General features: G+C 40.9%; 1 protein-coding gene across 1 annotated transcript in view; it reads left to right on the forward strand.

The window, feature by feature from the left end:
• Window positions 1-10,497, forward strand: part of FAT3 (FAT atypical cadherin 3) — a 342,653-nt gene extending 332,156 nt beyond the window's left edge. The window contains 3 exon segments of the mRNA XM_034073958.1: window positions 739-798; window positions 3,241-3,276; window positions 3,897-10,497. Of these exon segments, the coding sequence (XP_033929849.1) occupies window positions 739-798; window positions 3,241-3,276; window positions 3,897-4,516 (716 nt within the window). The 3' untranslated portion in view covers window positions 4,517-10,497.
• Window positions 10,498-15,353: the final 4,856 nt, after the last annotated feature.

A 15,353-nucleotide genomic window follows, 5' to 3' on the forward strand; every position in this document is an offset into this window, starting at 1 on the left:
GCTTTCCCTCTGGGAAAGGACAGGGGTGTTAGGTGATACAAAATGCAGATTATCTAGAGGACCACACATTCTAGGCCTGTTGGACTCCACGTTAAACAATAGCTCAGTCTATATTAATTATTTTAAGGGAAAAGTGTGTTTTAATAAAACACCTGCATTTGTGAAAATGATCTGTTAGAATAAAACTTGAACCAAACCTGCATGGGTGTGTCCTCCTAATTATAACAGTACTGCTTAATGTCCCAGAGGTATTACATGACACAGCACAAGCAGTAAATAAGTAAAACATGCCTCTTAGGAAATAGGCTGAGCTTAGCGCTGTTTCAGATGGTGTGATAGCCTAAAAGATAGTGATCCTTGAAGCGCATAGTACAGTCTCTGGAGACCTTTAAGCCAGAATGAATTAGAAATTACTGTCAGGTAGACAAGATACTGCTTTGGTTAATTGAATCAGCTGGCCAGTCCGCTTAAATTTATGAGGTGATACACATCATCCCATGTGCCTTTCTGGAAATGCTGGTACAGAATTTATCACCACTGTGAAAATGTATGGGATTATCTGAAATGAAATGTCCTGCAAGGCACCACATAAATCATGCACTGGTCAGCAGCCTTTTTTTTCCCAATGTCAGTTCTGTTTGAGAGAATTTATTGTGGTAACTTATGATGTGTGTTTTAAATACTAACCTGAAGCTGTCCTTCCCCTCCCTTTGTTTTCTGCTTTCCCTCCCCTGAAAGCTTCCATAGTGACTGTCATACAGCTTGTCAACAATGTAGTTGACACTATAGAAAATGAAGGTATTTAAACTTTTTTCTTTCTTGTTATGCAACAATGCTTCCTGTTTTCATTGTGAAACATTCCAGCAGAACCTCACTAATCTACACTGACCAGCAAACCTGTGGCAAGGATTGGGTTTTGCAGATCAGCATGTTCACCACCAAACACCAAAACACCAAAGAGGTGTACCACAAACTATCTGTGGGTAATTTGAGGTGGTAGAAAAGGTGTCAAGGCCTTCATCCTCTTATGTTCAAGTCAACATTCCTGCTTGCTTATTTCCATTGCTTTCAGAGAAAAGAATTATGTTGATGATGGAGTCAAATCATGAGATTATCCTGGCTGTAGAGATACAGGAAGATTGTAAAGTATCCCAGGCTGTAGTAGAGCTGGGTTAGGCATTCCAAAAGGCCCACATGGAAAAGTGGTGGTAACAAGTGGCTGGTTTCTTGCACATAGCACTGTCAAATAGAAGAGATGTAGACACATCTCCATGAACGCCATGTAGCAAGGCAGCTTGCTGCTGCTACCTTACCCTGGGGTTGACATGCCCATTAAATAGAGCATGGCCATCAAGGGACCCAACACTCAGCTCTGCCACTGACCTATTTTCCTCTTCATAAAGCACTGAGGAAATGCGATGTATTGTAGGTAAACATTACTTTTATTTATTTCTAAATGGGAAAATGCCAACTCAACATCAACTCAAGTTATTCACAAGTCCAAAATTGTATTTTACTTCAGATTTTAAGACAGGTTTTGCAGACTTCATCTAATCCAGTCTGAATAATGCTTAAATACAATCAAGTAGATTATTCTGTGAAAGGACTGATTTTTTTCTTGAGCCAATATCACGGTAATTTTGAAAAGCACTTTTACTCACACCAAGTGATGGCTCCTGAGTATTTGTCTATAGTGTATTTAATGATTTCCTGAAGAGTAAGAGTGCCATTCTTTTCATTGTCTACTACAATGCAATACTAGCCAAGGTTAATTCAAAAATAAAGTCCCATTCAAAGCTAAGGAAATAGCCTTGAAAAGGAACGACAGACACAGCAAATGGCCTTGCCTTCCTAAAGGAAAGCTTAAACAAACACATTGGCTCCCCACCATGCTTTACAGGGCAGAAAAAGCCAGTCTGGCAGCAGTTTCAAGAGGCTGTCACTGAAAATGCATTGCCCACTTCCCAGTTCCCTATATGCAACTTAGGAACCTGCAGTGGAGCTGGTGAAAGCAGAGGATCCCAGTGCATGATGGGCAGAATGAGTCTTGGTCCTAAGGGAGCTGCCAGGGGTTGTGCGAGTCAGCAAGTTAGCGAGGTTCTTCTGGATCCTGGATCCACACAGCTCGGAGGGACCTGATGCATCTCAGGTGCAGTGTCATTACTGACCAAAAGACAGTGAAATCCACTTTACAAAGAAAGAACTGAAGGAGAAGAGTGGTTAGGGCCGGTTCAGACACTGCTGCCAAACCAGCAGTAGCCCCAACCCTCCTCACCGCAGCCTAACTCAGAGTGGGTAGAAAGCTATTGTCTGTCTAATGAGCTAATGAAGAAATCATCATCACCACATGGGCCATGTGGTGATAAGCAAGGGCAAGAGTTCTGTTAGTAGATGGAGGCCTGGAGAACAGTCTTGTCTGCCCTCATCTATGGCTGAGCCCCAGAGGTTACGTGCTGTAATGCCATAAAGGCCCTTTTATCTGGCCTATTTATTTATCTCCAGAGACTTTGCCCAGTGATTTCTTGCATGAAGCCCAGTAACATGTGGCTGAACAAGAGCATCTCATCTAGAAAACGCTGCAGCTTATCCCCTGCTCTTGTCTCACATAAAACCTCTTTCCTTGCTCTCTCCCCCACCCCTGCACCCTCTCCATACTGGAATGCCTCCCTCCCCACCAGCTAGCATGGCAGTGCAGGTGGGAGGTGGGTATGGGGTTGTGGGGCATTGCAGCTGACAGCCCCATTAAATGGCTTTGTATTCTATTCTATTCAGGTTCTTATACCGTGCCCATCACCATGGTATCTGAGCCCAGGTGGGCCCAGATTTGTTTGAACCGGCCCTGAGAATGGTAGATTCTTATTTTTCTGTTTCAAAGTGAACAAGTGAGAGAGAAATGTACTTTGCAGTTATAAACCGTAGAGATGGTGGATAGCCCTTTATGTATTAAGAATTCCAGCTCTAATGTAATTCCATATCTGTTCAGTGAGGGGAAATAATTAAGATATGGTAGAAAAGGAATATAATAGATATGACAATAATTTCTTTATATATGTCTGCATTTGTCTGGGCAAGTTTATCTTGTATGCTAAAATAAAGGACAATTAAAGATCCTATTAAAATGACACTAAGGCAGCTGTACTTTAGAAATGTGCATGCAGAGTTTTGTATTTTCACATGTTATACAGTGCTGGTAACAAGCTGCAAGTTACCAGTTTTTACTTTTCACTTTGTATCTGACAGTGTCTGTTATGGATCAAGGACAGAACTACAACAGAGGTGATTTTTCTGAGACACTTTCTGCCTGTTGGACTGGGCTGGGCAAGGCACTGACTTGATCTGGTTTTCTCTTTAACTGTGTTATGTGTCCTCTTTTGTTTGAATTCTGCTGGGTTCAAATGCTGCATGAAAATGGCCAGCCACTTTCTTTTTTATTTCAGGATCCGATTTTCAGTCAGTCACATTATTTGCTTGCACACTTTCTTTCTTGAAATGAAGTCATTGGAGGTAGAAAGGGAGAAGACTAGGTGTGATACCATAAGCATGGTGACTGCACTTAGGGGTTTTTTCAATTAACTGTGAAAAGCATGAAGTCTGAGATTTTTTGTCATTTTGATTTCTTGGACTCATAGTTTCTAATGCAACCCAGTAGCATCCTAAAGAGCACAATGCCTGGGAGTGGCTGTGCTTTGTTTCTTTGCTTGTTTGCATTACTATCGTAATACAACTTCTCCTGCCCTACCCTTCCAGTTAGAGCATGGCTGACGTGTGGCGGTGGCCTGTGGCGCATGCTGTGATTTGAACGTGCTGTGAGGACTGAGGCGAGTGCATGCAGGACACTTCATTCTCATTAGTGGTGCCATCCTAATGGAGGGCTGTGGTTCTCTTTCCTGCTGCAGCGTATCATTGGGATACCTCTGACTGGATGCCAAGTGCTCGCTTGTCCGACATCGAGGAAGTGCCCAATTTTGAGACGGCAGATGGAGGCTCGGCTCATCACGGCAGTACCAGAGAACTGGAAACAGATTACTACCTTGGTGGCTATGACATTGACAGTGACTATCCTCCCCCCCACGAAGAGGAGTTTTTAAGCCAGGACCAGTTACCACCTCCTCTTCCAGGAGATTATCCAGACCAATATGAAACTCTCCCGCCCTCACAGCCGGTCTCAATGGCAAGTACACTGAGCCCTGACTGCAGGCGACGGCCGCACTTCCACCCTAGCCAATACCTCCCTCCTCATCAGTTCCCCAATGAGACGGACACCACAGGGTCTCAAACTGGGAACGAATTTAGTACTTTTGCTGTTGGCCCAAGCCAGAACACAGAAAACGTTAGTGCAGGTAAGATGCCCTTATCCTTGCACAACTCTCTAGATGCCTCCTCCTCTGATGTCTCAGCCAGCTGCGGCTTTGATGACTCTGAAGTAGCCATGAGTGACTATGAAAGCGTGGAGGAACTCAACCTAGAAAAAGTTCACATTCCATTTGTGGAGACCCAGCATCAGACACAAGTGTAAAGGAAGCTCCCTTCTTCTTCCTCCTCTTTGTTTGTTCGGGGTTTTTGTTGGGGTTTTCGTTTTTGCCATTTGGTCCAATTAATAGTATAAATATTGAGAAGAAATTTTGCTGAAGGTGTATCTATATATATTGGGCAAGGCAGAAATACAGTATAACCCATTATTAACTTGTTCAGAAATGATACTGTATGTGCAGACACGGAAGAGACCAGTTGTGCTAAATACTATACATCACGAAATTGTTACAGACAATCTGGGGAATATGTACCTTCTATTTATTACCAAGAGTAAAACTCCACTTTTGAGGCAGGGGGAAACAATAATTGCTAAATAATTTTTCCCTCCCCCTAAAGTTTATTTGTATCTTTATTTTGTATTGTATTATTAAAAGTGTTACAGTGTTATGATCTCCCCACAGTATTAAGAAACTGGTATGGATCATTCCAAGATACCCTGGTTCATGGCATTTTGTGTCAATGAAAGAGTGAAAGCTATCGATGGCTGAGGCTGCTGTGTACAACACATCAGATAGCTAAAAAAGCATCACTTACAAATTAACTTGTCAATGACAAGTGACCACTCATTTGTCCATAAATATCTATCTATAGTTTTCTTTGTTACATAATAGCATTTCATTCTACCTTGTATGCATATAGAGCAACATATATACAACATATATATTTACTCCAAATTGGCCTGTTTTGGTTGCCATTTTTTTAAACCTGATGTCAGGTGCATGTGCATAACTTCACCCATGAGGACTTCTAGAAATGTCAGATTTTGGCTCTGTGGTGGCCCAGTTTTGCCCCAGCTGTGTTTGCAAGGCTCCCTTGACTTCGGTATGCAAAGTGAACATATATCTGGAAACACCAGGAAACCCAACTACCTACAGAGCGCTGCTGACTTCATTGAAATTCCTTGCTTGGGCAATCACCTATTTAACAGCAGTCATCATGCTACAATTATTGCAGTGAAATTAGTTGCAATTAAGTTGCATATAATGCTGCTGTAACCTCAAATTGTCAGCATAACGTCATTTGGCAAATGTTCATCCTTAGTCTACCGGATGGGTTCTCACTTGCTGTAAACTGACTGACTGTTGGTGGAACTGCACAGATGGGCTGCAGCCAAAGATCTGGCCCTAGATTTTCTGCTGGATGTGTGATTTCGTAGGATTTGAAGACTTCCAAAAGTTGTTTGCAGACTTCAGAATATTGTGGTGGGATGGCGAAAACCACGGCATCTGTGTGCTTTTATGCCATCTGATTGGAGTAAATGGCCTTTCACACTAATTTGGTCTGATCAGCCAAGTGCAATATAAAAATATGGGGGTTTCACTCAATGTATTAAAGCAGAATATGCATACCTGTTGCTCGGTGCTATGAAAATGTTTTTACCACTGCATTTTACAGCATCTGTGTATCTTATACAGTGAATGTGGGTCTGCAGTCTACGCTGCTGCTGGGGTTTCATCCATTCCCTCCATGGCATAATTCAGTCATTCTGAAAAGCTATTGAATGCATAAATTGTTGTTATAGATGAATAGATTCATTCCTCTGCTGCTTTCCAGGCCCTGTCTCTTGGTCAGACATCTTAACTGGATTGTTTCAGCAGTTGTATACCAGGGCATGTGTTTGACTGACTTGAGTTTCACCCAAAATTAATATGTGGTCCATTCCTTGACATAAAGCAAGTGTTTATTCACAAATTGCCCCCAACACAAAGAAGTTATTAATAGAATGTAATTTAAATAACTGCAGCTTGTAACACTTTTAATAAAATGGGATTTCTAAAGTTCTTGGAGTAGGTACAGTATGTTGCTGATTCCCTCCAATAGCTCATGTAGCTGTGAAAGATCACTGCAGGTATTTTCTTTGGGATCATACAGCAATTCTTCACTAAAAAACAGCTCATTGTACAGGTACATTAATAAATTGAGTGAACTTTTAGAAAGAATGTACTGCACATACAAGTACTTGTCTGCAAATAGTTCCTGTCCATTGAATTTATGAATGTCACTCGGTCTTCTCAAAGTAAACATGCTTCTGTAATGGTGATATATTCTGAATGTGCTCATGGTACATTTTGACTCCTTTTCCCTGATACTATCCCTGTGTTTTCAAGAAGAAAAAGATATGGAAATTTGCATTGTGATTGCAAGGAACTGAGGGATTTGCCAATAAGCCATTAAATGGTTTGGCAGGCCTAGAGGCACAGATAGAGGATGGCTTGCATTGTTCACGAAGTCTATGTTGCAGGGAAGCAGATGCAATTAGATTTATATCTCTTCAAGAGTAGGAACACCTGAGTTTGCAAAACAAAGCTGCAAATTTAGCTGCACTTTTAAAGCTGGTATGACTTTCTGAGAATGTAATGCTCTCTTAGCATCAGGCTGCAGTTTACATGAGGTTCGCTCCTACTCACTTTTGGTGTGAGATATTTTTATCCATTGTACAATTAGTTCTGTTTGAGCCCCCAGCTAGTTCGGAAGTGTGCCTGTCATCTCTTTTCTGTAGTGAAAATTCTTCAGTAAGCCTGAGACACCTATATCTGGGTATATATATATATATATATATATATACACTTTACTGGGACATATCAAAAGTGTCATGAGGAAGAACAGCATGGGAACCAAGCAATTGCTATACAAAAGAAAACTCAGCATTTCTTACCAAGCTTGTTGCCTCTATAATATCTTGTTGGTAGTGAGTTTTACTAGTAAAATATTCATAAATACGATGTATAGTACTTTTTCTGTTTTGATGTTGTTGCCATTTCATTTCACAGAATGCCTACTTAATAAAGTGCTGTTGGGAAGGTGCCAAGGATAATTCAGCCTTCTCTGACCCCCTCATGATTTCTATACCTCAGTATCTCCTCCCCTCCAAATTAAATTGGCCTAATCCATATTCAAGCAGATGCCCCTCTGTGAATATTGGCACTTCTGTAACGTTTCTGGGTTTGTTCTGGCTATTTTTGATAATGATAAGACCCAAATGCAGATCTCAAGGTGAAATACATCTTAAGGAGTAAAGTTGTCATATTAAAATCTTTTGTTAATCCAGATCATTTTATTTTCTTTTTGATTACTGCTCAACATGGACAGGTCATAATCATCTAACCTGGAAGATAACAACACATTCATAACCTAATGTAAGAATTATTGTTCATTTTAATCCATCCAATACATATTTCTTTTTCTGCCTATGATGATTTGTATATCGCTGCTGCTATCATTGCCTGGTCCCTGGTTCTGTTAGAGCTTCATCTCCTATCTGCTTAGCCCGTGTCTGTATTTCAGTTCACATTCCTGTAGATGGCTCCACTACACAGTATTTCCTTTTGGAATCGTCTGTAGGAGAGGTTTCATTGACTTAATAAAGTACTTTTGAGTATCAGTGGATTATAACTCTTAGGATCAAGACAGTCTTTGTTTTCTGTAAAGAAACAACAAAAGAAATAAGCAACGTGTTAAAATGCAAATACATGTTTGTATCAGACATCACTAACTTCAACAGGGGTGTATGAGTCTGAGGGTGCTTGTTCTCTGTGTTGTGATCAGGTTGAGAATGTCATGCACATTTGACAGCCTTTTGGATAACTTGGGCAGTGGAAAGAGCCTTGAAGTGACTAACAACATAATTTATGCTTCCAATACCACATTAAGTGGCCTTATGCAAAAGGAAAAATTAGGCTCATGTTATTAAATATGTTAATTTTTGACTTTGTGTTATAAATATCCTAAAAAAAAAGGTTTAAAAAACCGCAAACCAGAACACAAAACCCTAGGTACTGGATTCGATTGCTGTCCTAAGCCAGTATCTTATAGCAGGGCAAAGAGCCAAAGGTGACACCAAGGAGCTGCAGAATTACTTCCCTACCATGGGGGCAAATGGACTACCCCACTAGAAGATCATCACAAAATTGCCTTCCTCTAGGACCCTCCTATAGGACACAGCATATGAAGGCAAGCAGGAGGATGCTGGAACGCAGAGATTCATTGCAGTACTGCCATTCCATGCAATCAAGCTATTTTCCTAAAGCTCAGTGACATCTTTGATCCTCAGTTGTCCCATGGGTTTCTTCAACCTACAGCTTCAGTAAAAGGCTGGAAGGAGTCAAAGGCTTCTCAGTGCCACTGTTTTCCTGAAGTCAGAAAGTTGCGTGCTCCATCTCTCAAGTGGGCTTTCTCCCTCTATATGTCCCACAGACAGGTTAAATTGTTTTCTCCCCATGTATAAATGCTGCAGTCTAGTCTGAAGTACTGCTAGCCTTGATGTATTGCTACCCTCTCCATTCAGAAACTCAGAGTAGACGCAGCACAGTGAAAAAATGTATGCCACTGAGATGCTGATTAATGGGGAGGCAGCAGCCTGTTGTCCCTGCGAGCCAGGCAGGTTGGAAGCATGAGAATATGACATAAAAATTGTTGCTGATAGCTCAATATAAATTCAGTTGTAAAGAGAAACGTGGGCTGGACAGGACAAATGCTTCAGCTTCACTCCTCATTGGACTCCTGCTTGAAAAAGCTAAATGGATGCTATCGTGTATTCTTACAGCAGATAATAATTGTAGTCATGGGAGAGTAAGTTGAAGTGCCCTGGGCCAGTTCTGCCAAGCTTCATTTGAAAAGGAAGCATCCTTAATAATGGAGATAAACAGCTATTTAAAACCCATTTAAAGTACCTATGTGCTTTGTTGGTTTTTTTTTTTTTTGGAGATATTAATCAATAATGGATGTTTCATAGATTTCCAACAAGAGAGCTACAACTTCAGGTTCATTTTCTGATGGTTTACCATCATTTATCATGCAGTAAAACTGTGCTTTTTTGCCTCTTTGCATCTCTGTTCCTCTCAATACACCAAACTGTGATGTGAGCCTTAGAAATTTAGACTGTTGCCCATTATCCATGACTTTTAGCCTGTGTTTCATAAACTTAACATTTGACATCTCCATTATCAAAGGAGCCAGTTAGTAAATTAGCTGCATCATCCAAGGGATGGGTGGATGGGGAGGAAATGAAATTAACTTCATTTCTCTATGTAATAATGAAAAGCAATAATTGCAAGTATGTCGTGTTACACAAAAGGCCATATGTAATCTTTACCAATGTTAAGAGTGCACTTGAACTGTATTATGGAAAGAGATTGGAGCCCTTGGAACCGTAGCATTCTTCTGTCATAGGAATACCTGAATCGCTATTACTCAATAATGCAAGGAGCCCATACTGCCGCTTTTCAGGAGGTGACAAAGATGTTTAGGAGTGAAAGCAGTTCTCTTTAAAGCACTGTATCGGAAAAGATTGTCTTGTAAATTTTACCTGTTGCAAGCAGGCTGGTTTGTAAAAGATGTATGTTTTGGTGTTTAAAAAGAAGTTTATAAAATAATGTATATAATGGTTTCAAATTGCCAGGCTTTTGTAGATATTTGATGCCAATCAGGTCGCTTTAATTTCTTTTTGTTTGTTTGATATAATTCTAAAGAGTCATCAAACTTGGTTTAAACTTTTAAAGTAACAGCAAAAAAATAAAAAGAAAAACAAAAAGGTTTTAGATTTTAAAACTTTTTAATCATTTCAAACTGTACTGTAACTTTCCTTTGGGTTCAGCTCTTTTTGTTTAACTTTTTTCTGTTTTTAAGGAGATGGTTTTTATTGACTTTTTTTAAATGAATGTGTTTTGCACAAAAAAAGATAGAGATATGATTTTTATGCCATTTCAAGTAGGTATTAAGAATTCATTTCTCCAATGACAACAAATTCAACCTTATGCAAAAGGGAAGGTTAATCACTTTGAGTGGGTATATTCCTTCATTCAGAAACTAATTGTTCCTTCATAATTGCTGTTGGCAGTATTGTCTTGTGTTCTTTTGCTATAAAAACAAAACAACAAAAAAAAAGTGTACAGGTTTGTAACTGCCAAAATTTGCTAAAGTTGATGGTTAAAACAAGTTTTCCAAGTAAACAGAAAGAAAAGCCCAGCTGTGTTGACTATTTCTTGACTTTTCTCCTACTTCCAAAGGAGCAAACAAGATGAGACACATTAGTTCTGCAAGGAATGTAGTGGTTCATTGCCTTCCTGTGTAGAGCACTGCAGAAAATGCTACTTTTTATGACTCTTCAAATTAATTCCATTATTACATTATCCACAGGGGCCCCTACTCACACTGCAGAGCTCTCTTACCAAGAGGTGCTTACCTGGTGTGTGTATGCTAAGGAAGTTGCCTAATTAAATCCACATACTCAAATGATGCAGAAGGCATCATCACATCATGTAGCCATAGCTCCATTGATGGGGACAGCCCAGCTGCTTAGTGGGGTACAAGGGGTGGGTGCATAAAGCAGCAGCCTGCTCTACAGTGCAGCAGGGCAAATTTGCCTCCTACCATGGGCATCTCTATCCTTCAGCATTGTTGCACTGGGACCAGCTGGGACAAATTCACGTGTAAGCACAGGCATAATACTCAAGCCTGCTCAGAGGGTTGCATTCAGGGATACCACATTTACTTTTCCTTCCTCACATCTGTTCAGCTCCCCAGCCCAGGCTGTCCCAGCTGGGCTGGACTGAAGCATGGCTAGCTGTAATGTAAGAGGAAGGGGATGTTCCTTCCAGAGCTCTTTGAACACCCTGCCATGATGCATCCAGGAGCACACTTCATGCTGTTGGGGAGGAAGGATGCTGCCTGCAGCATAGTATCCCATTAAAACATGTAGAACTCAGAGCAGTGTCTGAGCCATCCTGCCAGCTGGGGCACCAACACCCTTTCTCAACATTCTTGAAACAGGAGTGTAAGCTATAGAAAGGCGAAATTCCAGCTCAGCATTAGAATTCTTTCTTTCTTCGACAATAAGGGTTTTTTGCTAGAATGAATGAGTCCCTTACATTAGCCACTTTCCTGTGTAATTTTCTATTTCTGTATTCCCTAATCATAGAGGTGCTTTGACACAATCCTGGGGTAATATTTGAGGCAGCAGAAGGAGAACAGCAGTTCAGTGAGGCTCAGTGTTACAGTGAGACAGAGCAGAGCATTGTACAAGGAAGTCAGAGTAGTTTGGATAACATTCAAGAATAAATGACTTTAAATACTTGCCTCTGTTTAATATCCAAAACTAGAGGTAGGGAATGACATCAGTTTGTCTTTTAAGTTGGAAAATAAGAGAATTGAGATGGCAAACAGGTCAAAACGCATGTAAGTGACTTCCCAAAATGGAACAACCACCACTGGTTGTCCCTTGGGCCAAAAATGAGCTCTTTCTTCCTTCAATGTGTTAGAGTAACAGGTTGTGTAAACTTGCAGTGTATCCTGCCCAACACAGTGGAAACCACCTCCAAACATCTAATGAGAAAAAAAAAATGAGGCAGAGCAGATACTAAAATGACAGCTCCAGTGATTTCAGTGGACCTGGAGTTATTTATGCAGAAGCCATTTCTTTAATTGCACAGAACATCTGTAATGCAAAACAATGTGAAAATCAGAGTTAGGTGCCTGGCTGTGCATTTCCAGCCCTTCTGAAAACCTTGGAAGACTCCTAGGGATCAGCCTGCTGCATGTGAAGAGAAGACAGTCCTTCCTATCTGCAAACTTCCTGAGCATCTCCGTTTTCAGATCAAAGAAAGACCTTTCCTGGCTGGTAACACCTTTCCTGCTTCCACGTTTCCTCCTGCCTGCCTCCACTGTTATCACGCAATGGGGGTGAAAAAATCAGTGCAATGACTATAACTTTGTCTCAAGTTCAAAGAAGGCAATTTAGAGCCCCCCTACCTGTTTTCAGCCTGCAGTCATACACTGCAAGGAAGAAAGCCTTTCCTAGAGGGCACATCAGCCTGCTGAAGGAAGGGCTCCTGTCTGCAGAGGGGAACATGCATGGTTTCATAGAAGAGGAGGCAAGGAAAATGTAGCTGCAGGTGAACATCCAGTTCTTCTGCTCTTAGTTTAACTCTTTCAGATGTGTGTTACCTCCAGCTTTCTATAGATATATTTAGCTCATGTCCCCAGTTAAACTTGCTTTCCTAGGCTTCCAGAGATTATCTAAATATCTTCCTTCCAGCATACGAAACCCTCACTCCCCTGGTTCTGGGGTGGAGAAGAGGTCATCTAGTAGGGCTCCTTATAGGACTCAATGAGCCAGACACATAAAGGTGTGATGACCAGCCCTGGCAGGGAAAACCTTCATGTCGCCATGGCCGCTGCCACGTTACTTATAGATTAGGTATGTCCACTGCCAGCTTGATATGACTTTTAGCTTCCAGCATCTTTGGAATAACTTTCTACAGCACACGTAACTTGAGCTCCAGCTAGAGCAATGAACAGCCAAAGGCACCTCCATCAGATGTGCTTTACAAGCTAAGGACAAATCCACCAGTCTCTGGGGACACAGCTACTCTGAAGCTATTGCCTAGTGAAGAAGGAAGGTACAGAGAGCCAGCTGCACAGAGCCTAATTCCAGATGTCCTACTTGGCTAGTTCTTGGCTTGCTCAGACATGCCATGAATCGCTCCCATGAATCCCAACCTATCGAGCAGTTATGTGGGAGGGTTTGCAAGGTCACTTCTATGGCAAATAAAAAAGAAACTGTGAAGAGGCTTTTTTTTTCCCCTGAGCCATTTTAAGGTATTTATTTTACTTGAAATAACTTAGAAAATTAAATACAAGCAGCACAAGTAATTCAGCCTTGAAACACATAAAAGCTGATGTGCTGGTTTTAAGTCCACTCCTGTTGTCTTTAGTAACTTCACAGGGTCTCCCTGAGAATGGGATGCTTGTAACCCAGCAGCTGGGGCATTACCACTGCTTAAATAGAAGCAGGAAGGGTTTCTCCTGGAAATTATTTGTTAGGGAAACTTAAATATGCTATTGGAAGTTAGGTGTGTGTTGATAGGTTGCAAGGAGACCAAGTTCCTGCTGTTCTCCATCCCATTTAGAGCAAAGCAGGGTCAGCTCTTTGTGTAAATCTTGTGGTCAAAGATTAATACCTGGAGTACTGGGGCTGCTGCTTGTGGGGCTTCAGTGCAAAACTGTGCCTTGTGTTTCCTTCCCAGTAAAGACCAAATGCAGTCATGGGAGAAGGATTCCTGACATCTACCTGCAGGTATCCACAGTGATAGTTCCTCCATCTAAGCCAGTCATTCTTGGCTTCTTCTTATTCAGTGAAAGTCTCTAGGATGCAAAGTCATCTAACCTATACCTATTGTTAATACATACTTTAGAAGGACACCATCTGAGATGATTTTTGTCTTCAGTGACCTTTAAGGATTCCAGAGGATAATATCAGCCATGAGCTTCTCTTTGGGTCCTATGGATTCCACCCCCAGTGCATAATTTTTCTATTGGGAATTTTTAATGCAATTGTTTTAAGTATATTTACTGCTACAAGACAAAGAGATAAGTAAACTGGAGATAGACCAGAAGACAGCCATGGAGAGGGTCAGGGGCTCGAATATATGACATATGGGAAGAATTTAACGGATCAAACTTACTCTGTTCTATCTATTTGTGTGCTAATAAATAAAGTATGTTTTCTGTTTTACTGAAATTCCTTCATTTCCATGTATAAATATTATTTGCCTTTCATGCATTACTGGAAACATAAATCTTATTTAATAGATCCTCAGGGAAAATTACCTTGTATTATCTCTGCTTACTGTCCACTTTTCATAATGCTAATTAACGCAAACTTCATGTTACTCTATGAAAAGAAACCCAAAACAAACAAAACCAAAAGTTATTCCTGAAGCAAGAAGACAATGCTCTGATTAAGGCCTGATTTCCATTTTTAAGTTTTGATAATACATGCTGGTTATCTGTCTGCTGTTGCTTGAATCCACACATAGCCTGATGTAACCAGCAATACTCAAGGTATACATCAATGCAGCTGGTGAGGTGGGACCTGCTCAGTATTTAGAGTTAATCAATTATTCCTCCCTCCCTCTCTTAAAAACATGGAAGTGTTTAGGAATGTTGCTTTCTCCACTGGCCTACCGTTGTTAACCAAGTAGTATGGGTTCCTGAACAGACATTCACTACATAAATCTCATGTTTCCAGAGCAGGAAAGAGCTGTATTTCCTCCACCTGTGAGCAAAGGGTCTACACAAACCTAAACTAGTGTAACAGCAAGAAGTGGTATGCTTATGTACTCACAGAGCTGATGTTACTATTCAAATACAAAACAGTGGAGATCCTGGATCAAGATGTCCTGAGTCAGCATGCAAGATCTTAAGCTGTGGAGAGTCTAATTCAAAGAACAGAAGGTCTGGAGGCAGCCAAGAATGCACACCTTTTTTATATTAAAAGCTACTGGCCATCCTCTTACCATTTCCATAATCATCTCCTATTAGCTAAATTGGACAACTTCTGGAATGACAAGAGGATGTGAGCTTACCATTCCCTCCCAGAGGTGCAGGACTTCTTCAGAACACAGTAGAGCCATAGACAGAGGCACCAGAAGGACAACAGTGCTGCAAGACCACAAGAAAATACAGCACTATAATACTGTTCAGTGCTGGGCTTTGTGCTATACAACCCTTTCATTTTGGGAAATGGCATCATTGTTTCCTAGGCCACAGGTAAGGCTAGTTTAATTCTTTTGATCATTATTATTGTTCAGTGGTAAATCAGAGCCATTTAATCAAAGAGTGACTTGCAAGTAATAGCAAACAGAAACAAATTCAGGGGAACATAAACATTCACCTTTAAATGTACCCAGAGGCCTGTTCAGCTTGAAAGCTGGATACTGCAGCTTGGTCACCCTCTTCCAAGCACAGTTCACCACTGTGCTACAGCCTCTGTCCCGCTGTCAGGTTATTCTCTTGTGCTGTACATAGGTAGGTGTGATGGC

Source organism: Melopsittacus undulatus, chromosome 2 (genome assembly GCF_012275295.1).
Source record: "Melopsittacus undulatus isolate bMelUnd1 chromosome 2, bMelUnd1.mat.Z, whole genome shotgun sequence".
NCBI classification, from domain to species: Eukaryota; Metazoa; Chordata; class Aves; order Psittaciformes; family Psittaculidae; genus Melopsittacus; species Melopsittacus undulatus.